A 23,955-nucleotide genomic window follows, 5' to 3' on the forward strand; every position below is an offset into this window, starting at 1 on the left:
ATTAAACAGTTTTATTGAAACAAAGCCACATCAGTCTGTTCACCTATATAGTCTATTGCTGCTTACACACTACAGTAGCAAGCTTGAGCCGTTGTAGTGGTGACCACATCCTGTGAAGCCAAACATACTTACTGTCCAACCCATTACAGAAAAAGTGTTTTGACCCCTGATTGTTAAGAATGTAAACTCCTTGAAAATCTAAGCTGGGACATTCCCAATGCTGAGATCAGTGTTTGGCATAAAATAATTGTGCAATGAAATTAATAGGATAAGCGTGCCACATAACCCAGAATGAATAAAAGTAGTTAAATGGAATAAACAACAGGCATACTATGGACCATTCCATTTTAAAATTTCGGAATTCTAAGATTCTATGGTACTGCAATTTTTAGTTCAGTTACTGTGTGCTATAGGCAGTTTAATGATCTAAAAGTAATGAACAGTCATGCATATATAGAATTAATTTATATGTATAAGACAATGCTAGTATTTTTGTTGTTTTTTATTTTATGTATAGCATAACTCTGGAAACTTTAGGATCCACTTGTACATGATGTTCATATTTAGCCCAGAAAACTGTGGTCGAAAAGATACAAACTGTTCTTTAAATGGACATGGTAGATGGATCATTGGTAGAAGGCAACCTAAATGGATTTTTACCTGCCAATCATCTATGACATATGCCAGGTTATAGCTTTGCAGAAGGAACCCCCCAATCCTCATGCTCAATTAATGGTTTAACTGAGCAAGCACATTAACCACTCAAATAACTAGATAGAGTTCTAGAATAGAAATTACTTACATTTGATGTTTAAGGCAACAAAAAGAAAGTCCAGAACTGACTGGTTTGAACTATATAAAGAAATAAGGTACTTAATATAGACAGTCCATGTATGCTTTTAGCATCTTTAAAATATACCCTTGGAGGGAGATAGCTATGTAAAGGGTATGTAATGAATTTCAGCTTTGCGACACACAGTCTTAAGTGTTTTAAAAATCAAAATGTAATTAAGATGGGTTTGATTTTCTCAAACCACATCCATCTTTCAGCAGCAGAGACAGCTGCCAGTTTAGTCTCCTAGACATCTTTGATCATATTGCTTCGTAGATTCCTTAGCCTTGTATTCTTCTTTTCTATTGCTCTTTACTATTTCTGTTCGACATTGAAAAACCAGTATAAGTAGCTCACAGGACATTTGCAAACAAGGATCCAAAGTTAGTATTATGTTCATCTTGTTATATATAATTTTGGTTCCATATATAGATATATCCAAAATTATATGTATTTTGGTTCCATACGTAGATATATCCAAAATTATATGTATGTACATAAAATTTTAATGTATGTATGTATTATGTATTTTATATGTATGTACATATAATGTATGTACATATAATGTTGGATATATCTACGTATGGAACCAAAATTCAGATATATATGAATACATACATTGCCAAAAAATGTATACATATTTTAAGAAAGGAAAACTGTGTAAAAATTTAATACTTAACATATACCATTAACAAAAGATGAATACAAGTCATGTTTGACTTCGGCAATTATAAGAGGTGCTCAAAGTGGTTACCATCAGTGTCCAAACACTTCTGATTACCGTGAACTACTGCTTGAGCAACACTGATCAAAGTGTCCACTTGTATACATTTTTTGGCACCCTGAAGTGTATATGTGTGTACACACACACACACACACACACCCAACCGGTTCCAAAAATATGAAAATAAATTCAAAATACACCTGCAAACAAACCTGAAATCTATCAATAAAAGCTTGTTTAATATTGTTGGAGATACACACACACACACACACACACACACACACACACACACACACACACATCTCCATGGAGTTATCTATAAAATGAGACAGTTGGATTAATTATTTGTGCATCCTTTGGAAGCTATTCTTTTCTTTATTAAGTAAATTCACTTACTGATTTATGCCCCGATACTTTCAAATAGAATTTAAAGTGATTTACAAAATAATTTTAAATAATTAACTGGTTTGGAAAGCCACTATACCAAAGAAAAAAAAATTAAAGAAGAATCAAGTTGCTAAAATTATATACACATCCTAAGTCTTGGAATAGAAAGACAATCTGTTCCATAATTCACATGACCTAAAGAGGAAACAGCTTACAAAATCTTCAGTAGAGAGCATGAATTTGGATTTTGTAATTAAGGGTGTGCTGAGAATTTAGGCTAGAGGACGAATAATGCAAACAAAAAATGATTGTTTTGAATACCTCTGGACCTTGTTATACATAATAAATGATGTCCTGGTAAAAAAATATATATATTTTTAATTCACAAACTACAATTTTCGTGTTTTTTTTTTTTTGTAAATCAAATCTAATTTTAAAAACAAAGGGTTACTTGCAAAAGATATTTGAATTCCTTCGCTGGAGTTTTCTGATAAAGAAAATCATCCATTTTTCTGAAGAGAGAAATGAACCCTCTAGAGGTTTCTGTGGATTCCAGGGGTTTTGGGTGATGCCTCCGGGACCAAGTTAGCCTCCTTCCTTAATAGTGAGGCGACTCCCCTTTATATGTTTTTTCAGTCCTTATGCAGGATTACGGGGAGGGAAAAATTCCACTGCTTTAAAAATAATAATAAAACCACTGCCCCAGTTTAGCTCGTGATTTTCACATTGCACAACTATATTTGTTCTGAGTAAGGGAATTTTAGAGAGATACAGGTCAGAGTATTCCACACTGCAGAGCCCTTACCTAATTCTTTGAACAGGGGCAAGAATAATTTACCATGGCTAAGAGGAAGGGTTCCTTAAAGATAACTTCATTATTTCACCACATAATCTTCTGATCTGTGATTTGGTTTCCACAGTGAACTTGTCCCTAAAGCAGGGCCATATCCTGGTACACAGAATGGTTTATTTCCTGCTCCTGTCTGATCATGAATGTATTATTTGGTGCTGTATTCTGTGAGGGATACCAGGATGACCAAACAGGGTTCTCCACCTTAAAATTTAACTATATAAATTAATAAACATATTTTCTAGAATATATCCATATTGCCCTGTGGGTTTCATTGGAGTTTAGTAATTCTAGGTTTAGAATAACTCTTGTTTAAGTATTCTCTGTCCTCTGCGTACCCATGTCAAAACAAAAATGATGAAATTAATAAGGATAAAAATGACAATAATGAAAATTTATAAATTTAGATAACTTCACCATAATGTTGTATTCTTTCATGTAGCCTCAAGGTAGGAAAATAGTACAGAGCAGTTATCTGGTCCTACCAAGAATGACAGATTTTAAACTTGGCTATAGGAGAGTACATGCTCTTATCAAACATTGTCATGTTACAGACAAAATTATGAGGAACTGGGAAGATAAATGACTTACTTAAGATGACAAAACTTGTTGATGACAGACATAGGAACAAATCCAATTTTTCTACCATTTCCCCCCATAGTAAAAATGGAGATCAACAATAATTAGCAACTGTGACTACTAATCTGGCCAAAAACAGTTGTCATCTTTAAGTGTATCTTTTAATGGTTAAACCAAGGCTCTGTAGAGGCACAAATTTCAAAGAAGGATTTGTTTGGCTGACTGCTAACCGCCCCTCCCATATACACAACCCCAGAACACACACTCGCATACTCTTTCCTTTCTCCTATACCTTAAATGAAGGTTATCTCCAACCCTTCTTAGGAGTAAAATCTTACAGTCATCTGGAATTCATAAATGGGTAAGTTGTAAAAGGGCAATAAACTCAAACTTGCCTGAGAAAAACTGAAATTTTTATTGTGTACTTCTGTTATTCATAAATTTTGGCTACAGAGTCACCAGAAAATCCTCTTAATATCACCGAAGTAAACAGTTATACCATAACTTAAACTTTTGAAAAGACAGACACTCTTATTAAGCTCTATCTATTTTTGCTTGGTTTTCACCGTTGATGCAGTTCAAATAGCAGTCATGGACCAAACTGTAGACTCAGACTTAGTGTCCTTTCATTCAGCATAATATAATGGGCAGAATGATTTAAAGAAAGTTCAGTAGACTGGCAAGCTGGAGACCTGTACTCCACAGTTAAATAGCTGTGACCTTGGAAACATCATCTAATCACTTGGGCTCACGTTCTTTGTAGCTGCCTCAGTGAATTTCTAAACCTCTCATGCCCTTTCTAGTCCTAAAATTCCTTAAAATAGCATTAGCCTATAGAGCTGAATTTTGATCCAGTCTGGTTAAATATTACCTGTGGGCATTCAGCCACATTATACCTCTTTTACTATCTGCAGATCATTGTGGGGCCTAAGGTAAGGACCCTGTAATGGAGAAGGAAGAGCTCAAGATAAATCTTAATTTCATTCTTTACTGCCTCTCAGACTTATAATAATACACACAGCCTTTCTATATCTGCTTTTTAAACTAAGAAATGAAAAAAACAAAGCCAAAAAACAGTATTTCTATGGCTTAAATAACAGATTATATTAAGAATAAAGTTTAAAATTACATACAAATTGTAACTTCCTACAAAAAACAAGGTATGATTGTCTCTCAAATAGAAACAATGCTCCAAACATTAAAAAAGAAAATCTTTAAAATATTGCTTACTCTCTTAGTCCGCTTGGGGTGCTGAAACAAAATACCATGGACTGGGTGGCTTAAACCACAGACATTTATTTTGCAAAGTTTTAGAGGAAGAGAATTCCAAGATCAAGGTGTTCTTGCTGAGGGCTCTCTTCACAGCTTGCAGATGTCTACTTTGCTTTTCAGTCCTCACATGGTGGAAAGAAAGAACTTCAGAGTCTCTTCCTCTTCTTATAAGGGCACTAATTCCTTCATGGGGACTCCACCCTCCTGACCTCATTTAAACCTATTCTCCTCACAAAGACCCCACCCCCTAATGCTATCACATTGGGGCTTAGGGTTTCAACATACGAACATTCAGGCGTAACATGCATATTAATACTGGGAGAAAAATATTACTACCTATGAGATGTGTTTTGATATCCTCAAAGGAAGAAGACATCTCAAAAAGAATTCAGATTATTAATAGCTTGAGTGACTATAATTTTGCCATTAAATTGTAGACAAGTGGACACATGACTCTCAAACTCAAAATTTCAACAGTCAAGCGTCTTTCTTTACCAATCCCATGTATATTAAATGTCTGTGAGAATGTGAGACCTCAAAGTCACTGCTAGAACATCTCCTCACTTTATAAGTGGGGGTGTTAAGACCACCAGCAGCTGAATTTCTTTAGCAAATTGCTGATTATGAGTGGATCCAGCCCCAATCTGGCGTCCCTTCCTTTAAATCATACCTTTAGTACCAGCCATTTCCGTATCCTTAGGTACAGTGTATTGTTAGGGGTTTTCTTCCACAATGCCTTATGCAGAGGGTATGTAAGTTTCCCCAACGTTGTGGTCATTCTGTAGAGCAAGCCTGGAAGTCATGACAAGGAGCAACTTTTCCATCCCCTTCCTTCAGATGTGGGGAAACCGAAATGTTAAGTTGCTAGCCAGAGGTCACATAGTTGGGAGGCAGGGGAGAGTATGCAGGCTTTGAGTAGATCAGACCTAGAATGGAATGCTTTTCTATCACATTTTAGCCATGTGACCTTGGGGCAAGTAGTTCTAGTTTTCTAAGCCTTTGGTCCCACATGTGTAAAACGATAATGTAAAGACTGAAATAAGTTAATAGATAAAGTGCCAGGACCATAATAAGCATTTCCCAGCCCCCAACTTCGTTCTTAGTGGACTAGCAACAACAGTTCTTAAGTCCCTGCCCAGGGCACTCTCCATTACGCTTCCTGTTGCACGGATAACATTGTTTTGAACTGAGAATGTTAAGAGCATTTTTAAAAGCCTTGTCTTCCAAAATCAATCTCTTCACATTTTGAATAATGCAAGAAAGGAGCTTGAAGTTGGCCCACAGAGATTTTTATGAACCAAAGGGTTATTTTTAATTGGATTGTGTGCATGTTGTTATGGAAAAAGTTGTTTCATAGATTAAACATTTGGACTTGACTGCAAGATCAAGCCCAGAAGGGGGTATAATGATGATATCACCCTTACACTTTTTTTTCTTAACAAAACACATTTAAAATTAAGAGAATGGGAGTGAAGCTGCTTCAAAAGCTCACATTTCTAAGAAGAAGAAGAAAAAAAGATCTCCCTATAAAAATAGCTTTAAAATGATATATTCTCTTTTCAAAGATCAAAACCGAGAATGACCCTTGCTGCCAGTAGGATGCTGAGATTCCGCAGAGTTATTAAACGCTTCTTTCTTCACTATTGAAACTAGAAAGAGTTCCTTTGATCCTGGAACTTGCTTTCAACATTTGGTCTCAAAGCGTTTTTGCAGCTGCTGAACTAACAGGCTTCCTCTAGTTATTTAGTGATCAATCTCTTAAAAGTGTTCTTTCTAGACTAGTTTTTATTAATGTATCCGGATGAATTTAACTTCTCTAAAGAAACAAAAGGAGACGATTTCTAATCTTAACGACGGTCCTGTTTAAAGACATGAGGCAGTTCATCCAGAAAAGTTTAGCTTATGTCCCTGGTTCATTTTAAGTTCCAGAGAAAGCCCAACTAAGAAAGACAGAACTTGTATCATCAGTAACATCCTAAGGGAGGAATGAGGGTGGATAGTCTCCTGTATTGAAAGTAAACAATGATCTCTTGTTGGACTGACTACTGAGGTTTCTTTTACTTGGTTCCCTTGTGTATTTTTTTTCCTCTTTCTTCATTGTTCTCTCCTTCTTCTTGGCATTTTCATATGCCCTCCTACGCTCCTTGTCATTGATAGGCTTTGTTGGTAGAATTTAGTTGAAGAAATTGTGAAGCAAACCTTGATTGTGAATCAGTTGAAAGTCATGAAACTCACTGATGTCATGTCTTTTGTTATTTTAATGTACCAGTGAATTTCAGTACTGAAATCCATCACCAATAATGTATCTTTTCAAGCTGTTCATTAATTTTCTCAATGAATCATAATGTCAAAGTAGTAGAAATGCTTACTTTTCTGTAAAAAATGTTCCAGTTATAGTAAAAGCTATTTTGCCTTGCTTTGTTTTTAAGTGGAAGAGGGACTAACTTGGCCTAACTTTGTCATTTCAATAATTTCCACAAAACAGCTTTCTGAGATAACCTGTCTGTTCTAAGCCAATCTAAATTCCATTTAAATCTACGAAATTTAACTTCCATAGGTTCACTAGCAGTTACTATCTTAGTTGGTTACATATTTTGCCCTCCTGTTGGCACTTAGCTAGGAAATCCCTACCCTGTACCGCTATTTTTTTTTTTTCCTTCCCATTCAACAGTCAGCCATTTATTGAATGTGACTTCTTTTTTCTTTACTTCCTAAGAGTAAGTGCTTTAAAATACACTCATGGTCTGTGTATTCCACTAGATGTAGTTTTCAGACACAACATTTCATAAATTTGAGAATGTGCTGAACGTTGGAGGTCCATGTCGTAAGAGTAAGGGGCAGCCATCATACAGTATGGTACCCAGAGCAGCCTCTTCGCCAGGGTCTAACCTAGCCAGTTGCCAAACTGAGCACAGTTAGCTAATGATCTATGGTCGGATCTTCCCCTTAGGCCCCAGGTTACATAACTGTTAGCTACTACATTAGCAAGAAAGTTAAAACTGCAAAAATGAGAGAATTCATCAGGAGAAAAAAGTCTGTGTACTTTTGGGAGGCTTCCCGATGCTGCATTGACTGTGCCTATTTATGACAATGGGTTCATTCACTTGTCTCACTTAAATGCATAATGTTAAAGGTTCTTCTTAAAGTGTCACACCAGAAAGTTTGTTAACTTGTCATTTTCCTTGCTTGCCATGACTCTAATGGGCTTGAAAATTGATCCAGCCAGTCAGTGTGTCCTCTCTCTCTCTCTCTCTCTCTCCTCTCTCTCTCTCTCTCTCTCTCTCTCTCTCTCTCTCTCTCTCTCTCTCTCTCTCTCTCTCTCTCTGTCATTTCTTTCTCTCTTCTTTTCCCTTCTTCTCCCTCACTTTCCCTGTTTCTTTGTCTCTTTCTCTCACTCTCTGTGAGGTTCATTTGCTTCACTGATTCTGAGTGTCCATAATGACTGTTTGGCATATTCTACAGGCAAAGGTCCCGAGACCCTTTTTGCTGGCTATAACCTCAACGATAACGAATGGCACACAGTGCGTGTGGTTCGTCGAGGAAAAAGCTTAAAGTTAATGGTGGATGACCAACAGGCCATGACAGGTAAACCCCACTTCTTGCATTGTATTTTCTTTCACTGAAACTTTAGACTTTCCCGTTTCTTGCAGGTGACTTTAAAAACCAGGTGCACGACTTGAAGCCAATACTCACAGTTCATTTTTTTATTACAGTTTTTCTAGAAACAATTCCATTTAATAAGCAGCATGTTCAGTGTTTTGGTTTGTTTTCTCTCAAATTATTAATACTTATATCATGTTCTTTTCTGTTTAATAATTTATGGCTTTCCAAAATTCTTTTTTTTTCCCCTCCATGTGGGTGCAAAATGATTTTGTTTCAGAATCACTTAGAGAGTTTCAAAAGGAGCAATTCCTAGCCCGATACCACAGAAAGTCTGGGAGGAGCACAATGATTCTTTTTTTTTCCCTTAAAATCTTTCTAGAGGACTTAAAAGCAGCTGGTCCACGGATTGACACTGAGAAACCATTGCTATGATATGTCATCTTATTCTCTGAAGAAGAAAATCAACCAGAGAGCCTTTAGCATAAGCTTTTATTCACTATTGCCAAGCATGAGAAAACTGAGGTAGCTATGTGAACTTAGGGAAGAAAGGCACATTTTTGCAAAGCTTTGTCAGGAGTGTGAACTGAAGTTCAGCTAGTTTTGGTCAAGGACAGTTCGAGGAAGAGGAATTAATTATTTTTTTAGATTAGCATCCATTGTTTGGACAATTTGGGTTTTCTCAAAAAAGGTAGACATGATCAGCGACGGTCTAAGGTCACATGCAAAAGGTTAGAACTAAATAGCTGCCAGAGACAAGGACATATGGAAACCACAGAACGTTCTTCAGTCCCTACGTGTGTCACAAATCTCATAGATAAGGGAACTGAAGCTCCAAGAGGTCAGGTGACTTACGTTTCTTTAAAATGTCCTTATTACCAGAACTCAGAAAACAACCAAGGTTTGTTTTTTATTTGTTAGATTGTTTGCTTTTTGACTCATGGCCCATTCTTATCAAAAAGACAGTTTTCCTAGATTGTACTTTGAATTGCAAGAACTCTGCCACTCTTGTTCTAAATGGTGCAAGGGTCTTTGCTGACCCCTGCAGCCTATGGGCGGTGACCCCGCCTTCTTATGTTGACCTCACCAATTGTCTCTGAAGCCCTGAACCTCACCAGACTGCAGGACACTGGTACTCAGGACTCCTAAATCCCACCAATACTCATCTCTCTTCTGATCAGTGGTAATCGCATTGTCTCTCTCAGCCCTCACATGCTTTCTCCTCTCTACTTTTTCATTTCTGGAACACTTGCAAATCAGACCTTTACGAAAGATTGGAAAAGGCATTGTTTTCTAGCAGCTTCCAATTTCTGCCAAGGAAAAGCCTCTGAACAAAGTGCTACAAGGGACTTGGCTAGCTTCTTAGAATTGCAGGAAGGGTAAAATACAAACTAGCATTTCAGTAAATTAGCCTGCCATTTTCTCTTTCTCAAAATTACCATGGCCTTAGAGCAGAAATTAGATTCTGAGTTCTGCTCTGTAGGAGTTGACTTTTTTTCCCTTCAATTGTAGGAACCAACACGCTATTTTTCAGAGTTTAAAGATGAATGGGAATACTCGTACAAACCAAATCCACATTAATGATTCACTTAAACTATGCACTCTTCCCCGATACTCCACCTCTTTCTTTGCCCCAACTCCCAGCATCTTGCTGATCAGAGATAAAGATGTTTTTTCCCCCCACAGTAATTTATTATTACTTGGTGAGTTTTCATCAAGATGATTCATATTTGGGAGATTACGTTTTGTCAAAGATCTCATGAAAACCAACAATTTATAAAAAATCATAAAATTACCCTCGATTTATATAACTAGAAAAGGTTTCCAAAGATAGCAGTGGAAACTTGCCATTTAGGCTTAAGTTTAGGATGTTTTTTTTTGTTTGTTTTAAACTCTCTAGTGGCCACATAAATCAGGAACGTAATGGGGAATTATTATTGAAGTTTATAGCGAGTCAGAAATCACTGAATTTTTACAAAGAAAAGCACTAGAGACTCTTCATGTAAAGTCCTACATTTGACCACATCTTTGTTGTACTTGTAGTTATACATACTGTTAAGTGCCTGCTGAACACAGAACAGCCCATACTCATTCTGTGCTTGGAAATGTCTGCCCCTCAGCTAAGGTGAGGACAGCAGTTACCAGCAAAGAAACCCCCAAAGACAGAGATTCCCTAGGACTTGGAAAGGAAAGCATTTTACAAAATATATGGGGTCCCTAAGTGGGGGGTCCTTGGGTTTGTACTCATCAGTGAGTCTGTCAAAAAATCTGGAATTGTGTGCTTTGTATGTGTGTTTATGTTAGTGTGTGCATCCTTCATTGAACAGTAGTCACCACAAATTCAGTTACTCGGGCCCGGAAGGAGAGCACCACCATCATTTCTTTCTTTCCATCATTCTGCACATCATTAGTAAATCCTGCAGGTTATCTCTGCATAATTATCTCACTGTGGCCGTTTTTCTCATTTCTGCTACTATAACCACCCTAGTTCAGACCATCTCTAATCTATTCTACCCACATCAGAGAGATTAAACACACACATGTGTGGGCACACGTGCACACACACTCGCGCACATGCAGACACACAGCTTATACCTGCCTAAAACCATCCAATAGTTCCTATTCTAATCAAGAGGCACTGTGATATCTGAGCCCTGACTCTCTTCCCACCTCATGAGAGCCCCTAACCTCTCTTACTCATGGCCACACTCTCCAGTTCTTTGTCTCCTGAGAGTCTTTGTTCATCTGCCTCCCCTTCTTGGAATCCACCTCCACATTTCTCTTCTCCCATTCTTAGCATGGCTTTCTCTTTTAATCCTTCAAATTTAAGTTAGATATCAACTTAGGCATTTGCCCTCACTTCATATTTACTAACATAACACTCTGTTCATCAAGTTCATAGCATTTTCCTGAATCTTGCCATTGTGCATTTAATGATTTCCTCATGTCTTTTTGTCTGCCTTCTCCCAGTAGGCTATGAGTTTTGTGAAAACAGGAGCCATGTCTGCTCCTCTCACCAGTTTCTTTATGACCTAACACAGAACCTGACACATACGTATACCGCACACTCAGTAACATTAAGCGAATTAACAAGTCGATGTAAGGCCAGCAGGTTATTTTGTTCTGCAGAGGAAATTTAACCCAACTATGATCAAGACTAAACCTAAAATAGCTGTTCTTGCTACCTGTTTTGATTTAAAAATATCTGATATAGATATTGCTATGCAAACTCACTACCCAGGTGGGTGTTTTTATCAAAGATTATTGCCAGGCTGCTGTAACCCAGATACTTTGATCAGAGGCATGTTGCTAACTTCAAATACTCCTTTCCACTAAATATCTGGAAAAAACAGTGGATTTTTAAAAAGTTGGAGCCGTAAAATAAATCTTTCTTCTTTAATGTCCTGTGTTTCTTTCTTAATTAATATATGCATACAACAGTAGAGGTGGCTACTTTACTGATAAAGGATTAAACACTGGAATAAATTCTGAGGAAAAAAGAGTTTTTAAAAGGCCTCAGTTAGTGTTTTTTTTTTTAGTCAGTGCATAATGGCTTTTAGGTGCTAATTCTGCACCTCAAGCAAGTATATCTGCCATTACTGTCAATGCAATTTATATGTGCTTATTACAGAAAGAATGGGACCTTGAACATAGGCCATAATGAGTTTCCTTATAACTGTGCCATGGTTTCTCCACCATTGCTTTATTACCTTTTTTATTATTTATGTTCTGCATACATATTCCATTCCTTTGAGAAAACAGGCATCACACGCTATTTTTATCACTGAATTTCTCAATTCTCCTAAACAAAATGTGTTTCATTATTTCAGAGCTGCCGAGAACTTGAAAATTTAGGGTGATATTTAATTACAAGTATCAGAAATATTTTTTTTCTGGATATTTGGTAGGTTAATTAATGGAACTTTTAAGAAGAAACATGACAATTTCAGGATTGGGGTGGGTTCACTGAGTTAAGACTCAGATTTTAATACCATGAAAAAGATAAGCATCCATACGAGGAAGATAGAAAAGCACAAATGATTTTTAAGCTTTTCATATTTTTTCATTCCACATGACTTGTTAATTCAATGCTACTGGTGTCTCTAGAGATTTATATTTGAAAATTACTAAAATCTCTTTTTATTTGCTAACAAAGCGGGAGTTTCCCACACATTAGTATGAAGGTCATTGAACAAGAAGAACTGAAGAAGGAGAAAGAAATGATGTCATACAAGAAACCAGAATTGCTAAGGATTTAATAGTGTTGTTGCATCAGATAGACAAGCAGGAGACATAGTGGGAAGGAGGGAGGAGGAGAGACAATTATATAGAGTGCTATTTTTTTGTTTGGGGAAAAAAAACAAACAAACAAAAAACAACATGTTTGCAAAGGGAATTGGAGCAAACCAATGGCTAAAAAGAGAACATGCCCTGAGTGACAGTACAGCTGTTACCAGGATCATGGGCTAGTTAAACAGGTATACAAATTAAGTAGAGTTAAATACAGCTTAGGGGAGAGTTGTTGTTGTTTTTGTTTGTTTGTTTTGTTTTTTGTTTTGTTTTACATCAATGAGCTTATAAGCATCAAAGTCAGTTAAGTATGTAGAGAGTTTTTCTTGCACAACAGAAAATATGGCATTTGTATTTTACTTACAGGCATTTCCTTAAAATTCCATCTAATATTTTACTGCCTTGACTAAAGAAATGGAAATCTGCCAAACTAGTTGAAGGAGGCCCACATACGGGGCTGTTCAGTCTTCATTACACCTGGGAAGAAGGTCCTGTGCATTTTCTCAGGGGCTGATACTGGGAATGGCACTGATTAATATTTTAATTAATATTGTGGATGATGGGATAGGGTAAGCTGGATAAATTTTCCAATTATACCAAATTGAATAGTGAAACTAGCACCTGAAAGAACTTGATTACAATTTAAATGGCCTTGTTTCAATTTCAGGAAAAAGTGAATGACAGTTTAATTAGACAAGAACAAGTAGCTGGAAGTGAATCACTAGCAATAATAAAGTACTTTACATTGGGTTTTAAAAAGACAAGTTCACATCTTTTTTTATTTAGTTTATCTTCAACCTTGCAGGTAGGTATACATATCACTCAGGAGGTAAAATGGGACTAGGCTGACTTTTAATAGGATTGACAGAGAAATATGGAAGGATGAAGAGGGATGGGGGCTGAGCTGAAGAATGAATCACTAAATAAATCTGCAAGTAAGTTTCACATTACAGTGTTTAAAGAAGATTCTAACTTGTGGTGATATGGACTAACTTTACTGATATTCTCCAAATTGGACATGCCTTGAATTGGTAAATGGTGCTCAATTTAATTATCCAAAACATAAGTGCAAGGAAAATGGCATAGGTCCAAAGGTGATCAACAGAAATTTAACATGGGTGGGAGCCTAGTTCTAGGAAAGACTATGGGAACTATCCAGCACAGAAAAGGGAAGCTGTAAAGTACCTACTTAACTTCAAACACATTTTCATGGTTCATTATTGGAATAATAGTCAGCAGCTCGTCATTACTTCTATTGGAGATAGAAAAATAGAGTTTTTGTTTTGTTTTGTTTTCTTGAAGAACATTCTTTATAAAGAAAAACTTCACTTAACCATGAAGCTGGGAAATGTCACTTTATACTGGGATAATTTAAGACAATTATTGCCCCTAATCTCTCCCTCTGTCCATCCTTCCTTCCCTCCTACCTACCATTTCCTTTTCCTGTTTTGTTCTCTCTCTCTCCCTCCCTCTTAACCTTCCTTTCTCCCTTTCATTCTCCATTACATGCTTCCTGTTTTTGTTTTTCTTTTATGTTTTAAAAACTCTGTAACTTTGGCTAATGAGGATGATTTTTGTTAAGACAAAACTTTGGACAACGATTAAAACCTGACCTAAAACGAATTGTGTCATATAATCTGGCCTCATAACATCACTTCTTTGTTTTAACTATATGCAACTGAGTATCCGGGAGGTATTTGGATTCTTATATCTTAAAATGCAATGTTGTTATTGAAATCTACAGTTGGAAGTGCCTTTCAGATAAAGAAGCTAATAAAATATTATCCTCCTTTTTAGGGCAAATGGCAGGTGATCACACGAGGCTGGAGTTTCATAACATAGAGACTGGCATTATCACAGAACGACGGTATTTGTCTTCTGTTCCCTCCAATTTCATCGGACACCTTCAGAGCCTGACATTTAATGGAATGGCATACATTGACTTGTGTAAAAATGGCGACATAGATTACTGTGAGCTCAATGCCAGATTTGGCTTCAGGAACATCATAGCAGACCCTGTCACCTTCAAGACCAAATCGAGCTATGTTGCCTTAGCTACATTACAAGCCTACACGTCTATGCATCTTTTTTTCCAGTTTAAGACAACATCCCTCGATGGACTAATTCTGTATAACAGTGGGGATGGAAATGACTTTATTGTGGTTGAATTAGTTAAAGGGTGAGTATATGTCAGTTCAATGACAAAACTTTGGAAAAAGTGACCTCAGTTTCCAAAAATATACATTAAACAAAATGTATTGGCTTGAAAGGGAGTGGGCAGGGGCGGGCATGGGTGGAGTGGAGGTACACATAATGTATTTGTTTAAATTAGTTAAGTATCTTATAAAGTTAATAGGGGTCAGTAAAGTCTTTTACACCTGTTTCCATATATGAAATATAAATAATTTCAAGTTGTAATTTATGCTAGGCACTCCATGAATCTTACACTTCAAATGTGGATTGCTTTACTATACACACCATAATTCTACAAAGGAATTTCTACAGACTTGTAGGCTAATTTGTGCTAACTTAAATAGCTAATTTAAGTAATCATATTATTTCAATTCCACAAAATTCCATTTAACTCAAAGTTAATTCTATTTCAGAGTTGCTTGAAGAATTTAGAAAGATTTTTGTGAAATTTCCTTGAAACTATGGTACAAATTTGATGTATTTTAATTGATTTGGGTATTCATTCATTCAGTGACTATTACTACATATTTACAATGGTCTAGATAGTGTGCCAGGCACAAATATACATACAGAGGGTGCCAAAAAAAATGTATACAGATTTTAAGGAAGGAAAACTGTATTAAAATTGAAATAATGTATACCGATAACAAAAGATGAATACAAGTCCCATTTAACTTTGCAATTACACAAGGTGCTCAGAGTGGTTACCATCAGCGTCCAGACACTTATGATTATGGCGAACTACTGCTTGAGCAACGTTGACCGAAGTGTCCACTTGTATACATTTTTTTTGCTACCCCGTGAGTATCTTGGACTCCACCAACCCCAGGCCGCACATATGTAAACACATCACCCTAGGGGATATCGGTGAACACATAACCAGAACAGAAGCATTACGAGAAGTTTCCTAAGATGATTCTCGTGCAAAGGCTCAGGAGAGTCTTTAGAGAAATTAGGAAATGTGTGAGGCAGGGAATGGATATTTGAGTTGACTCTTAAAGTATGAGTGCACATTCCCCATACAGAAACAAACACTCAAGATGGAGGAGAAAGCAGGTTCAAGAAGCTGAAAATTGTCAGTTCACTGTAATTAACAAAGGATGGAGGAAAGTGGTGGGAATAGGGAATGAGTAGTGAAAGATATTTACCTTACAAAACCATAGAGTTAGACCATGATTTAAAAAAAAATTTTTTTTCACTATTTCCTATAGTGAAGATAATGACTAATTCTCCTTGCTGACGCAGGTTTCTTACCTCATTAACTGAGCTTCTATACAACTTCCTCTCATGACTCCTAGCAAGGATGGAGCCACCTGAAAAAAAAAATCCATTTGTAGTATCTAGTTTGACTTCATCAAAAATTTGAAAAGTAATGGCATTTTCCCACATTTCCTTTTTCCCCCCAGGTACCTACATTACGTGTTTGATTTGGGAAATGGTGCTAACCTCATCAAAGGGAGCTCAAATAAACCTCTCAACGACAATCAGTGGCACAATGTAATGATATCAAGGGACACCAGCAATCTCCACACTGTAAAGATTGACACGAAAATCACAACGCAAATCACCGCGGGAGCCAGGAACTTGGACCTCAAGAGTAAGTGCACATAGTCAGAAGAGCAGGCTTGAACTCACATGGTCTCTACTCACCTGGCAAACCTTTGGTTTTGTAGTGTGTGTGTGTGTGTGTGTGTGTGTGTGCACGCACGCGTGTATGTGTCCTGCCAAAACTGACCAGAATTTCATTTCCCACACAGAATTAATAATACAACACACAAACCTCTGTTCCCCCTTTAATGTGGCAGAAGCATGCATTTTTAACAGCAGTTCAAAACATACAACACCTAAGAATACATGCATGATTAAACTTGAAAGAGTGAGAAAAAAAATGTACTCTTAGTTTTGATATTATAAGAAAAGTAGGGATCAAATAAATATACTGAAGAAATGTGTGTGAGAGAGAGAGAGAGAGAGAGAGAGAGAGAGAGAGAGAGAGAGAGAGAGAGAGAGAAATGGAACGGGGGGAGGGAGGGAAAGAGGGAAAGAGGAAGGAAGGAAGAAGGGAAGGAAGGCATTTGCAAGTCTCCTTAGTCCCAACAATTTTCTATTGATTTGAGGTCAAGGTAACCAGATGTCTAAGAGTTTCTTTGAAAGCTTACTAGTTTTCTTTCTTTGGTGAGGTTTTTTAGACACTTACAGACCTGGCCACCAGGGGTCTGAGCCTGACTTTTGCCTCTGTGTCTCCTATAGTGAATCCTTCCCTCACACCCCACCACCACCACCTCACACACATAAACCAGTGGGCATGTTTCTTTTACCAGCTTCTAAGAAAGTGTTACCAAACATTTTCTTTCTTTATTGAGACTTGATTTCTCAAGTCAGCAAGACAAACTTAGAAAACATGTCAATAATAGGAGACAGTAACAGAATTTTCTATCTGAATGTGCCTTTGTGAATCACTAAGACTATATCGATATATCCCATCTCATAAAGCACCACAACAAGCATTGTACATCCTGAGTTTGGAATGACTTGCCCCTGGTTAAAACAGCACAACATGACCACAGTCCTGACACACGCCCCTCCATTACTGCTGCTGCTCCATCCTGGTGCATTCCATAACCCTACGGGGATCAGTGGGGTCATATTTTTGCTTGGCAAGAGCTGTTCATTTATATTGATGGGATCTTTCCCTTTAATTCAAAAAGTAAATACATTGGGGAGTTAGGAAACTGGAAAGAAAAAAATCCAACAGAACTCTTTGTAGAGAAAAGATGCTCTTTCTAAATAAGGTGAAAGAAGAAAGAAAAGTGTTTTACTTTCTGTACTGGCAGGATGTATTTACAATCCTGGGACAATATTTGTCCAGCACCTAAAATGCGTAGCAATGGCTGTCTCCCTTCTTTCAGCGTGGGCCTTTTGTTAACTTGAAAGACCTCCTGTTTATGCTCACACATCTAATAGCTAAGCTCAAAAAGTAAAATGAAATTCAAAGGAAATACTGTTAAACGGGTTAAACCTCTTTGTCATCCTTGCCTCTGACTGAAACGAGCATTTTCTGTCCTATTCTGTGGGGGCCCCTGTTTTGCTCAGGTAGCAATTGTCAAGGGGAAAGGAGAGATTGTGACTGTCAGTGTGTTGGCCAAAGCAGTCACCAGAGCTAAAGCAAAATGGCGTGCTGTTTGTGTAGCGAGAGACCTCAGCATAAGTGAGCTTCACCTGATACTATGGACGCTATGTCAGAGACTAAAACGGCTGGAAAAGCAGCTCAGAGATGGTTGAAGTAGTGACATGCACAGACCTAAACCCTAAGCGTCCTGAGAAGCAGTGTAAGGCCGTGGGAATATATCATTAGACATGTATGGCGCTGTATCCTGAGAAGTAAATATTTGCTTATTGTTTATTAAAAAAAAAGAAGTGTGGGTAATAGGACGTTGTAGTATAGGATTGTTTCTGGTGGTGGTGGGAGGGACTTTTGCAAATCTAAGAAGACCTCAGAGCTAACATTTATTAAAACATTGAGTTTTTCATGACTGCTTATAAGGAAGGCTTTATCCATGATGAGAATTAAGAACTAAAACTATGAATTGAAAATAGAATATTATATAATAGTAAGATGTTAGCGATTGAAATGTGACGGAGTGCATTTGTGTTTAAACAAAATAAATGTGAGGTGAATTTCTCAGGTGAATAAAAAGATTCTACACCAACAACTTTTACCTCATGAAGTTCCTATGTGTTTATAGACTTGTCAGACCATGCCGAAAGCTAGTGCACGTTCCTCAAATTAAAAAAACTAAAAGCCAAAACTATTGACTTATAAAATGGATGTGTGCTCCAATGGCAACAATAACCCCAATGAAGCCCTTCTTGCCATGTGTGTCATCGACTAGATAGCACTTGAGGAGAGTGTGGCTGTGGGGCACGACATTTGCTGGCTCCCTTCATCACCAGTTCTCTGTGTGTGATCACAGGCATAGGTCAGATGACAAGTATTTACTGAACCCTTACTTTGTGCTAAGAGTGGAGAACACAGTTGGGAAGAGAGTAGTAGAGTTCCTGTCATGACGAGCTTTTTTTCCTTTGGAGAAGACTGAAGTTACGGAGCACATATAGGACACAGAAGAACGGGAGGCCCTGGAGCCACATCTGGGCACTGAAACTCATCCGAGAGTAACAGGAAGAATTTTGGAGGAAGGAATGTTGAAGGGATATCTGAAGGATGAGTAAGAGCAACTAGGCATGATTTCTCATTACGCCTACTGGAATTAGGGGGACTTGTTTGCATAGGACAATGTCTGCAAGAACTCTTCACTCTGAATTGAACAGCACGATTGTCTTTGCGTGATGGTCATGTAGGATTCAGCCACTCTAAATGCAGGGAAGATAAAAGTTGATCTATCTTGGTCAATGGTTTTATTTCACGTATACGTTGCCTAAGAGCTGGATCCTTCTAGGAATAAAAGAAAATCATCGGATTTATTCTACACTCCACTTAAAGTCACTGTGACAATCTTTGGTTCTCAAAGTGAGGTCAAACAACATAACCACATCAGAGTCATGTGGCAGGACTTAGCAAATGCAGATGTCTGGGTCCCCCCGCAGACAGACTGAGGCAGTAATCATTTGAGAGTGATGCGCAGGGAACGACAGGTCTGTATTTTTAAAGAGCACTCACTAATTTAGACACCATGTGTTTCGGAGTCCAGAAAAAATGTACTATGGATGTTGAGGCCAAATTTAACTCACTTTTTAATTTTAGTACAAATCCTGGTTTTGGCTTTTTTTTTTCACCTAAGAATTTAACTTTTGCTTTGTATTATTTACCAGTTTTGCTTTATTTACCAGTCCTGGGCTGAAGTGACAGTGATTGCCTCAGGATTTTTCAAGTATTTTTCTCATGTTACCATCCCTTACAGAGACGCTAGAGGGCAGCATATGGCCACAGAATTTACCATCTGGGATTCAGGAGGGAGACGCCCCCCTCAACAGACTCCTCTTGTGCTAGGAAGCAGAATTTCTTTGTTTTCGGCCATCCCAGATCCCAGTTAGCCTTTATATAATGCAGACTTTTGCCGGTGGTTCTGTTTCATTATAGAGACAAGACCTTCGTGTAGAAATTTGAAAGCTACGTAGGAATCATGTATCTGCACCTTGATTTCGACGGAGATGGTCAAAAATGGGCAAGAGTCTAATGATCTTTCTCTGATAAAAAGAATTCTACGCATGTGACCTTGTTCAAATTATCTTTCATGACACTGCTGGGTTCTCAGGGGGTTGTGTGTCTCTCCCTGCTGATACAGTTTTGCTTTCATCTTTATTTCCCAGCTGTTTGTGTTCTATTCCCTCTGGCTATTATGTACAAGCTGCGACATGCAATGAAAAGAGCAGCATAAATTTGCTCTCTGCAATGAATTTCTATCACAGCTGTACATTCGTTGTGGAACTTCTGAGTCCTGCCCTCTTCAGAGATATAAAGGGTGGGTGTAATGCCTCCTTATGCTTCTTCTCTTCCTCCTATAGTTGGCAAAAGTGTATGTTTGTATGTGTATGTATATGGAAAGGAGCTAATATTTATTAACTCCCTACTTAAATGCTAAGTAGATTTAAATCAGGTTATTTTATGTAATCCTTGCAATTACCCAGGGATTTGAATTGAGGCCAGTTTTGCTCATTCATTAATCTAGTTAAAAAACAAAGATAGGGAGGAAGGATCATGTTTGGCCCCATCTTCAATGGGTATCTTTGTTTAAAGCATTACTTGTTTATCCTTTAGCAAATTGAGGATAATTTACTTGATGGGGGGAAAAAGATTAAAGACTTCTAGGTGCATAGAATACAGTGCCCTCAGGTGTCCACTTAGCAAAAATACTTAAAAGTGAATAATTCATTTATAGAGCACATCCTGGTGAGCCAAGGTAGAGCTTTCCTTTTTGTTAGTCCTCTCAGACCCCAAATTCCTTGCCCCTTAAGGACTTTGAGTGGACTCTCCCTCTATCTCCAATCTGGTCTCTTCCCTCCTTACCACAACCGTTATCTGCTCTTTACCTTCCTTTTACCCCTCCCAAGCAACCACCTGCTATTGTTTATCTTGCTACCAAGCCACCAGAAGTTTCCCTAATCAGAGACAGCCCAAGCAGGGCTTTCCTTCCAGTCTCTAAGCAGTTGAGGATAAATGCAGGCATCTCTTGTTTTATTGCACTTCACATATGTTGCATTTTTTGCAAGTTGAAGGTAAAAGCTTACACCAGCAAAAAAAAAAAAAAAAAAAAGGAAGGAAGGAAAGAAGGGAGGAAGGAAGGAAAGAAGGAAGGAAGGAGAAAGAAATATGGCTCACTGGTCTGGAACCGAACCTGCAATATCTCTGAGATATGCCTGTAGTTTTCTTGCTCTTTTCATTGGGACCTCACACTAGTCTCTATTCCTCAGCTACCTACTGGCTCCAATCCTGAACGTAACACATGTGCCCCATTTTCTACCCTTTAAGCTGCTACTGGATAAAGCATCGTCCTGGTATGTTAGTGATCCAGATTCTGTTCCAGAGCCCTGATCATATTTGAACATGCCCAGCTTTGTCTGTTCATCCCTATGACGTTTGATAGCTCACTCGCCATGGTCAGATGCTTTACCCGAATACGAAACTTTGAAAGAAAAGTCTGAATCTGAGCTTAGCCTTAAAGCAGGAGATGGTATAGAAAATGGAGGCAAGCTCCTGTTGGCTTGTTGGTTAGACTATCTATGTAATCTATGTATTTATTGGAAAGAGATTGACTCATATTCAGTTAATGGGAGATTATTTTAAGGATCCATTAGGAAGTAAGAGAGACCAATCCTTTCAGCTGCTTGAGCCATGAGGTCACACAAAGAACTTTGTTCTAACCGTCATACTGGAATCTCAAGAGCAACCCTCATAGGCGTTCCCTTGGTTACACATGTCCACTTACCCCCTCATTCAGTGCTCCAGTACCCACCCTCTCCCTATTGTGCCAACGCCCACTATGGTCATTTCTCTCTCCTCTCATCTCTGCCTCCTGGCTTCTCCTACTCTTGACTTCTGTCTCGTGGCTTCGACCTATTGCTTTTGTTCCTGTGTGTCTCCACTTCTGCCTACTCTCCTCTTTGGCTCACTTTCAAACTCCCCCAAAGACGTGATCTACATATATAATCCAGTGAGTGGATCTGTCTAGGACACAGCTTCATGGGTTTTTGCCCTGCTGCTGATGGTCAGGTTCACGTCCTTAGGTCAACTAGCTGTAAACACAGAGGCAGATGTGCATGGCATAAAATGTGAACTTGAAAGATGAGCTCTTGGGAGGAGGCTGTGAGCTGGAAGGTTCTCTCAGAAGGGAGCAGGGTGATTCAGAATGGCCCTGAGTGTAATTCCGTTTTGTGAGGAGAGGGAGAATTAAGGGGCTTTAAGCACTTTAGAGTTCACGATGCACTTTAGAATCATTCCTTTAGCTTCGGTGCAGTGACTAGGTGGAGGCAGGGGGCGGGGTGGGGAAAGGCCACTTTGGAGGCAGTCATCATGTATGGAACGAAGACAATCAGGCTCTGAGTACCTCAAAGAAAGACTTAGCATTTTGGTTACTCCTTTTCCCATGCAAGCATTGGAAGACAATTAGAGATAGGACATTATTGTCTCTCTCCTGACGTTTCCATTGAATTTCCAAGCTTTGCAGAAATCAGTCTCAGTCTATTATCTTTCTTCTAATGCCTTTGCCAGTTTGTTTTAATTCCTCTCACCCCCACCCCTAGTGAGACATCATTTTCTTTCCACGCCCAGGTGTTTAGACACACTGTTAAAATTTGTCTTGGAAATTCTTCCCACTGCTCCTCCATGACCCTTGGACCAGCTTACACAACTACAGCAGAGTTTACGTTTTTATTCCCTATGACCAACTCTCTTTCTATTTACTTATTTATTTCATTTCTTCACCCACTGTGATTGTTTTGGAATCTCTTCTACATTAGGTAGTTTCCTATATTTGTTTTATTCAGTCCCTCCAACTACATTATTTGAAATTTCTCTTTCCACCATTAGGATCAAAGACCTTGGAGACAATCTGTTCTGACTCATTCTTTTTTACAAATAAATGTGCTCAAGCAGGTAGTTAGTATTTTTTTATCCAGTCTTTTAATTCCCAGTTCAACACTTTTTACAATAGACCAGGAGGAAGAAGTTTTATTGCTCATATGAACCTCAGTTGACTGCTAGTGACAGTCTAGAGCAACATCCTGAAAAGAAATCTGAGACCTTCTATGGACTCGCTGGAAAAAAGTATTCCTATGGTCAGTGATAGGTGCATGACAGACACTGTTGATCTTCTGTTGGCTTTTTACTTCTGGTAAAGTTTTGATGGCCCCAGCGCTTCCCATTTGCAGTTGTTTTGGGGTAGGTATAAAGCCCTGATGCTGGTTTCTGCTTACCCACAACACCGGCTAAGCTCTGATTTCCACAGGCCTTGGTTTGTGTGCTTGGAATAGCTGAGCGGAGGCGATGCACCAGGAAAAACAGCTTTCCCCAGTCCTTCCACAGGGAAGTGTGGGCTCCTGGAAATCTGCATCCAGTGCTCAAATTCCTCTCAGACAAGGCACCAATTTGCCATGTCCCAGTGGGTCAGTGATTAGATAAGCTGATCTCTTAAAGCATGTGATATTTATGCTGTAGAGAAGAAAGTGCCTGCAGGTGCTCAGAGCTGGGTTCTTAAGGGTCCGGTGACTGCTCACAAGCTCTCAGCCTCATTGCACCTGGGTCTTCCGTGCGTGTCCCTCTTAGGAAATGTCAGGAGTGAAGCTGAGCTGTCTTCCCAGAGGCTGAGCTTCTCGGTCAAGGTTTCCACATGCCAAAGCCATCGGGAAAAGCAAGCTTGGCAATATCTCTCTCCTTCAAGAAGAATGTAAGTCTGCAGAGTTTGCGTAGTTCTCAGGTGTCCCTCTTTTTTTCTGAAGGGAGAAGTAGACAAAGGTCTTCGGAGTATGAGCAGTATAAACTCATTCAGACTAACTTAAGTGAAAAAAGGGAAAAAGAGTTAGGGTATAGTGTTCAAGGAAGCCAGGAGTAAGAAAGAGAAAGCTTAAGGCTGGACCTCATGGGAGCCAGGTTCAGGAAATCTGTCAGCAACACGCCAGCATCTTTGACTTTCTGGGTCTCCATGGGGGATGTATGCTACCTTCTCTCAGCTTCCCAGTGAGCTCTCCCTCTCTGCAATGTTGTCTTTCTCTGCT

At 38.5% G+C, this 23,955-nt stretch overlaps 1 protein-coding gene across 28 annotated transcripts in view; it reads left to right on the forward strand.

Moving 5' to 3' along the window:
- NRXN1 (neurexin 1) overlaps positions 1–23,955 on the forward strand; it is a 1,058,790-nt gene that overhangs the window by 504,265 nt on the left and 530,570 nt on the right. For all 28 annotated transcript variants that reach the window (XM_074331970.2, XM_088796166.1, XM_088796171.1 and 25 more), the window contains 3 exons: positions 8,107–8,229; positions 14,332–14,713; positions 16,134–16,324. In XM_074331970.2, coding sequence (XP_074188071.2) covers positions 8,107–8,229; positions 14,332–14,713; positions 16,134–16,324 — 696 coding nt within the window. The remainder of the gene's footprint in view (positions 1–8,106; positions 8,230–14,331; positions 14,714–16,133; positions 16,325–23,955) is intronic.

The sequence above is a fragment of the Rhinolophus sinicus genome, chromosome 2 (assembly GCF_057876585.1).
Source record: "Rhinolophus sinicus isolate RSI-liver-muscle chromosome 2, RSI-T2T, whole genome shotgun sequence".
In the NCBI taxonomy this organism is placed as follows: domain Eukaryota; kingdom Metazoa; phylum Chordata; class Mammalia; order Chiroptera; family Rhinolophidae; genus Rhinolophus; species Rhinolophus sinicus.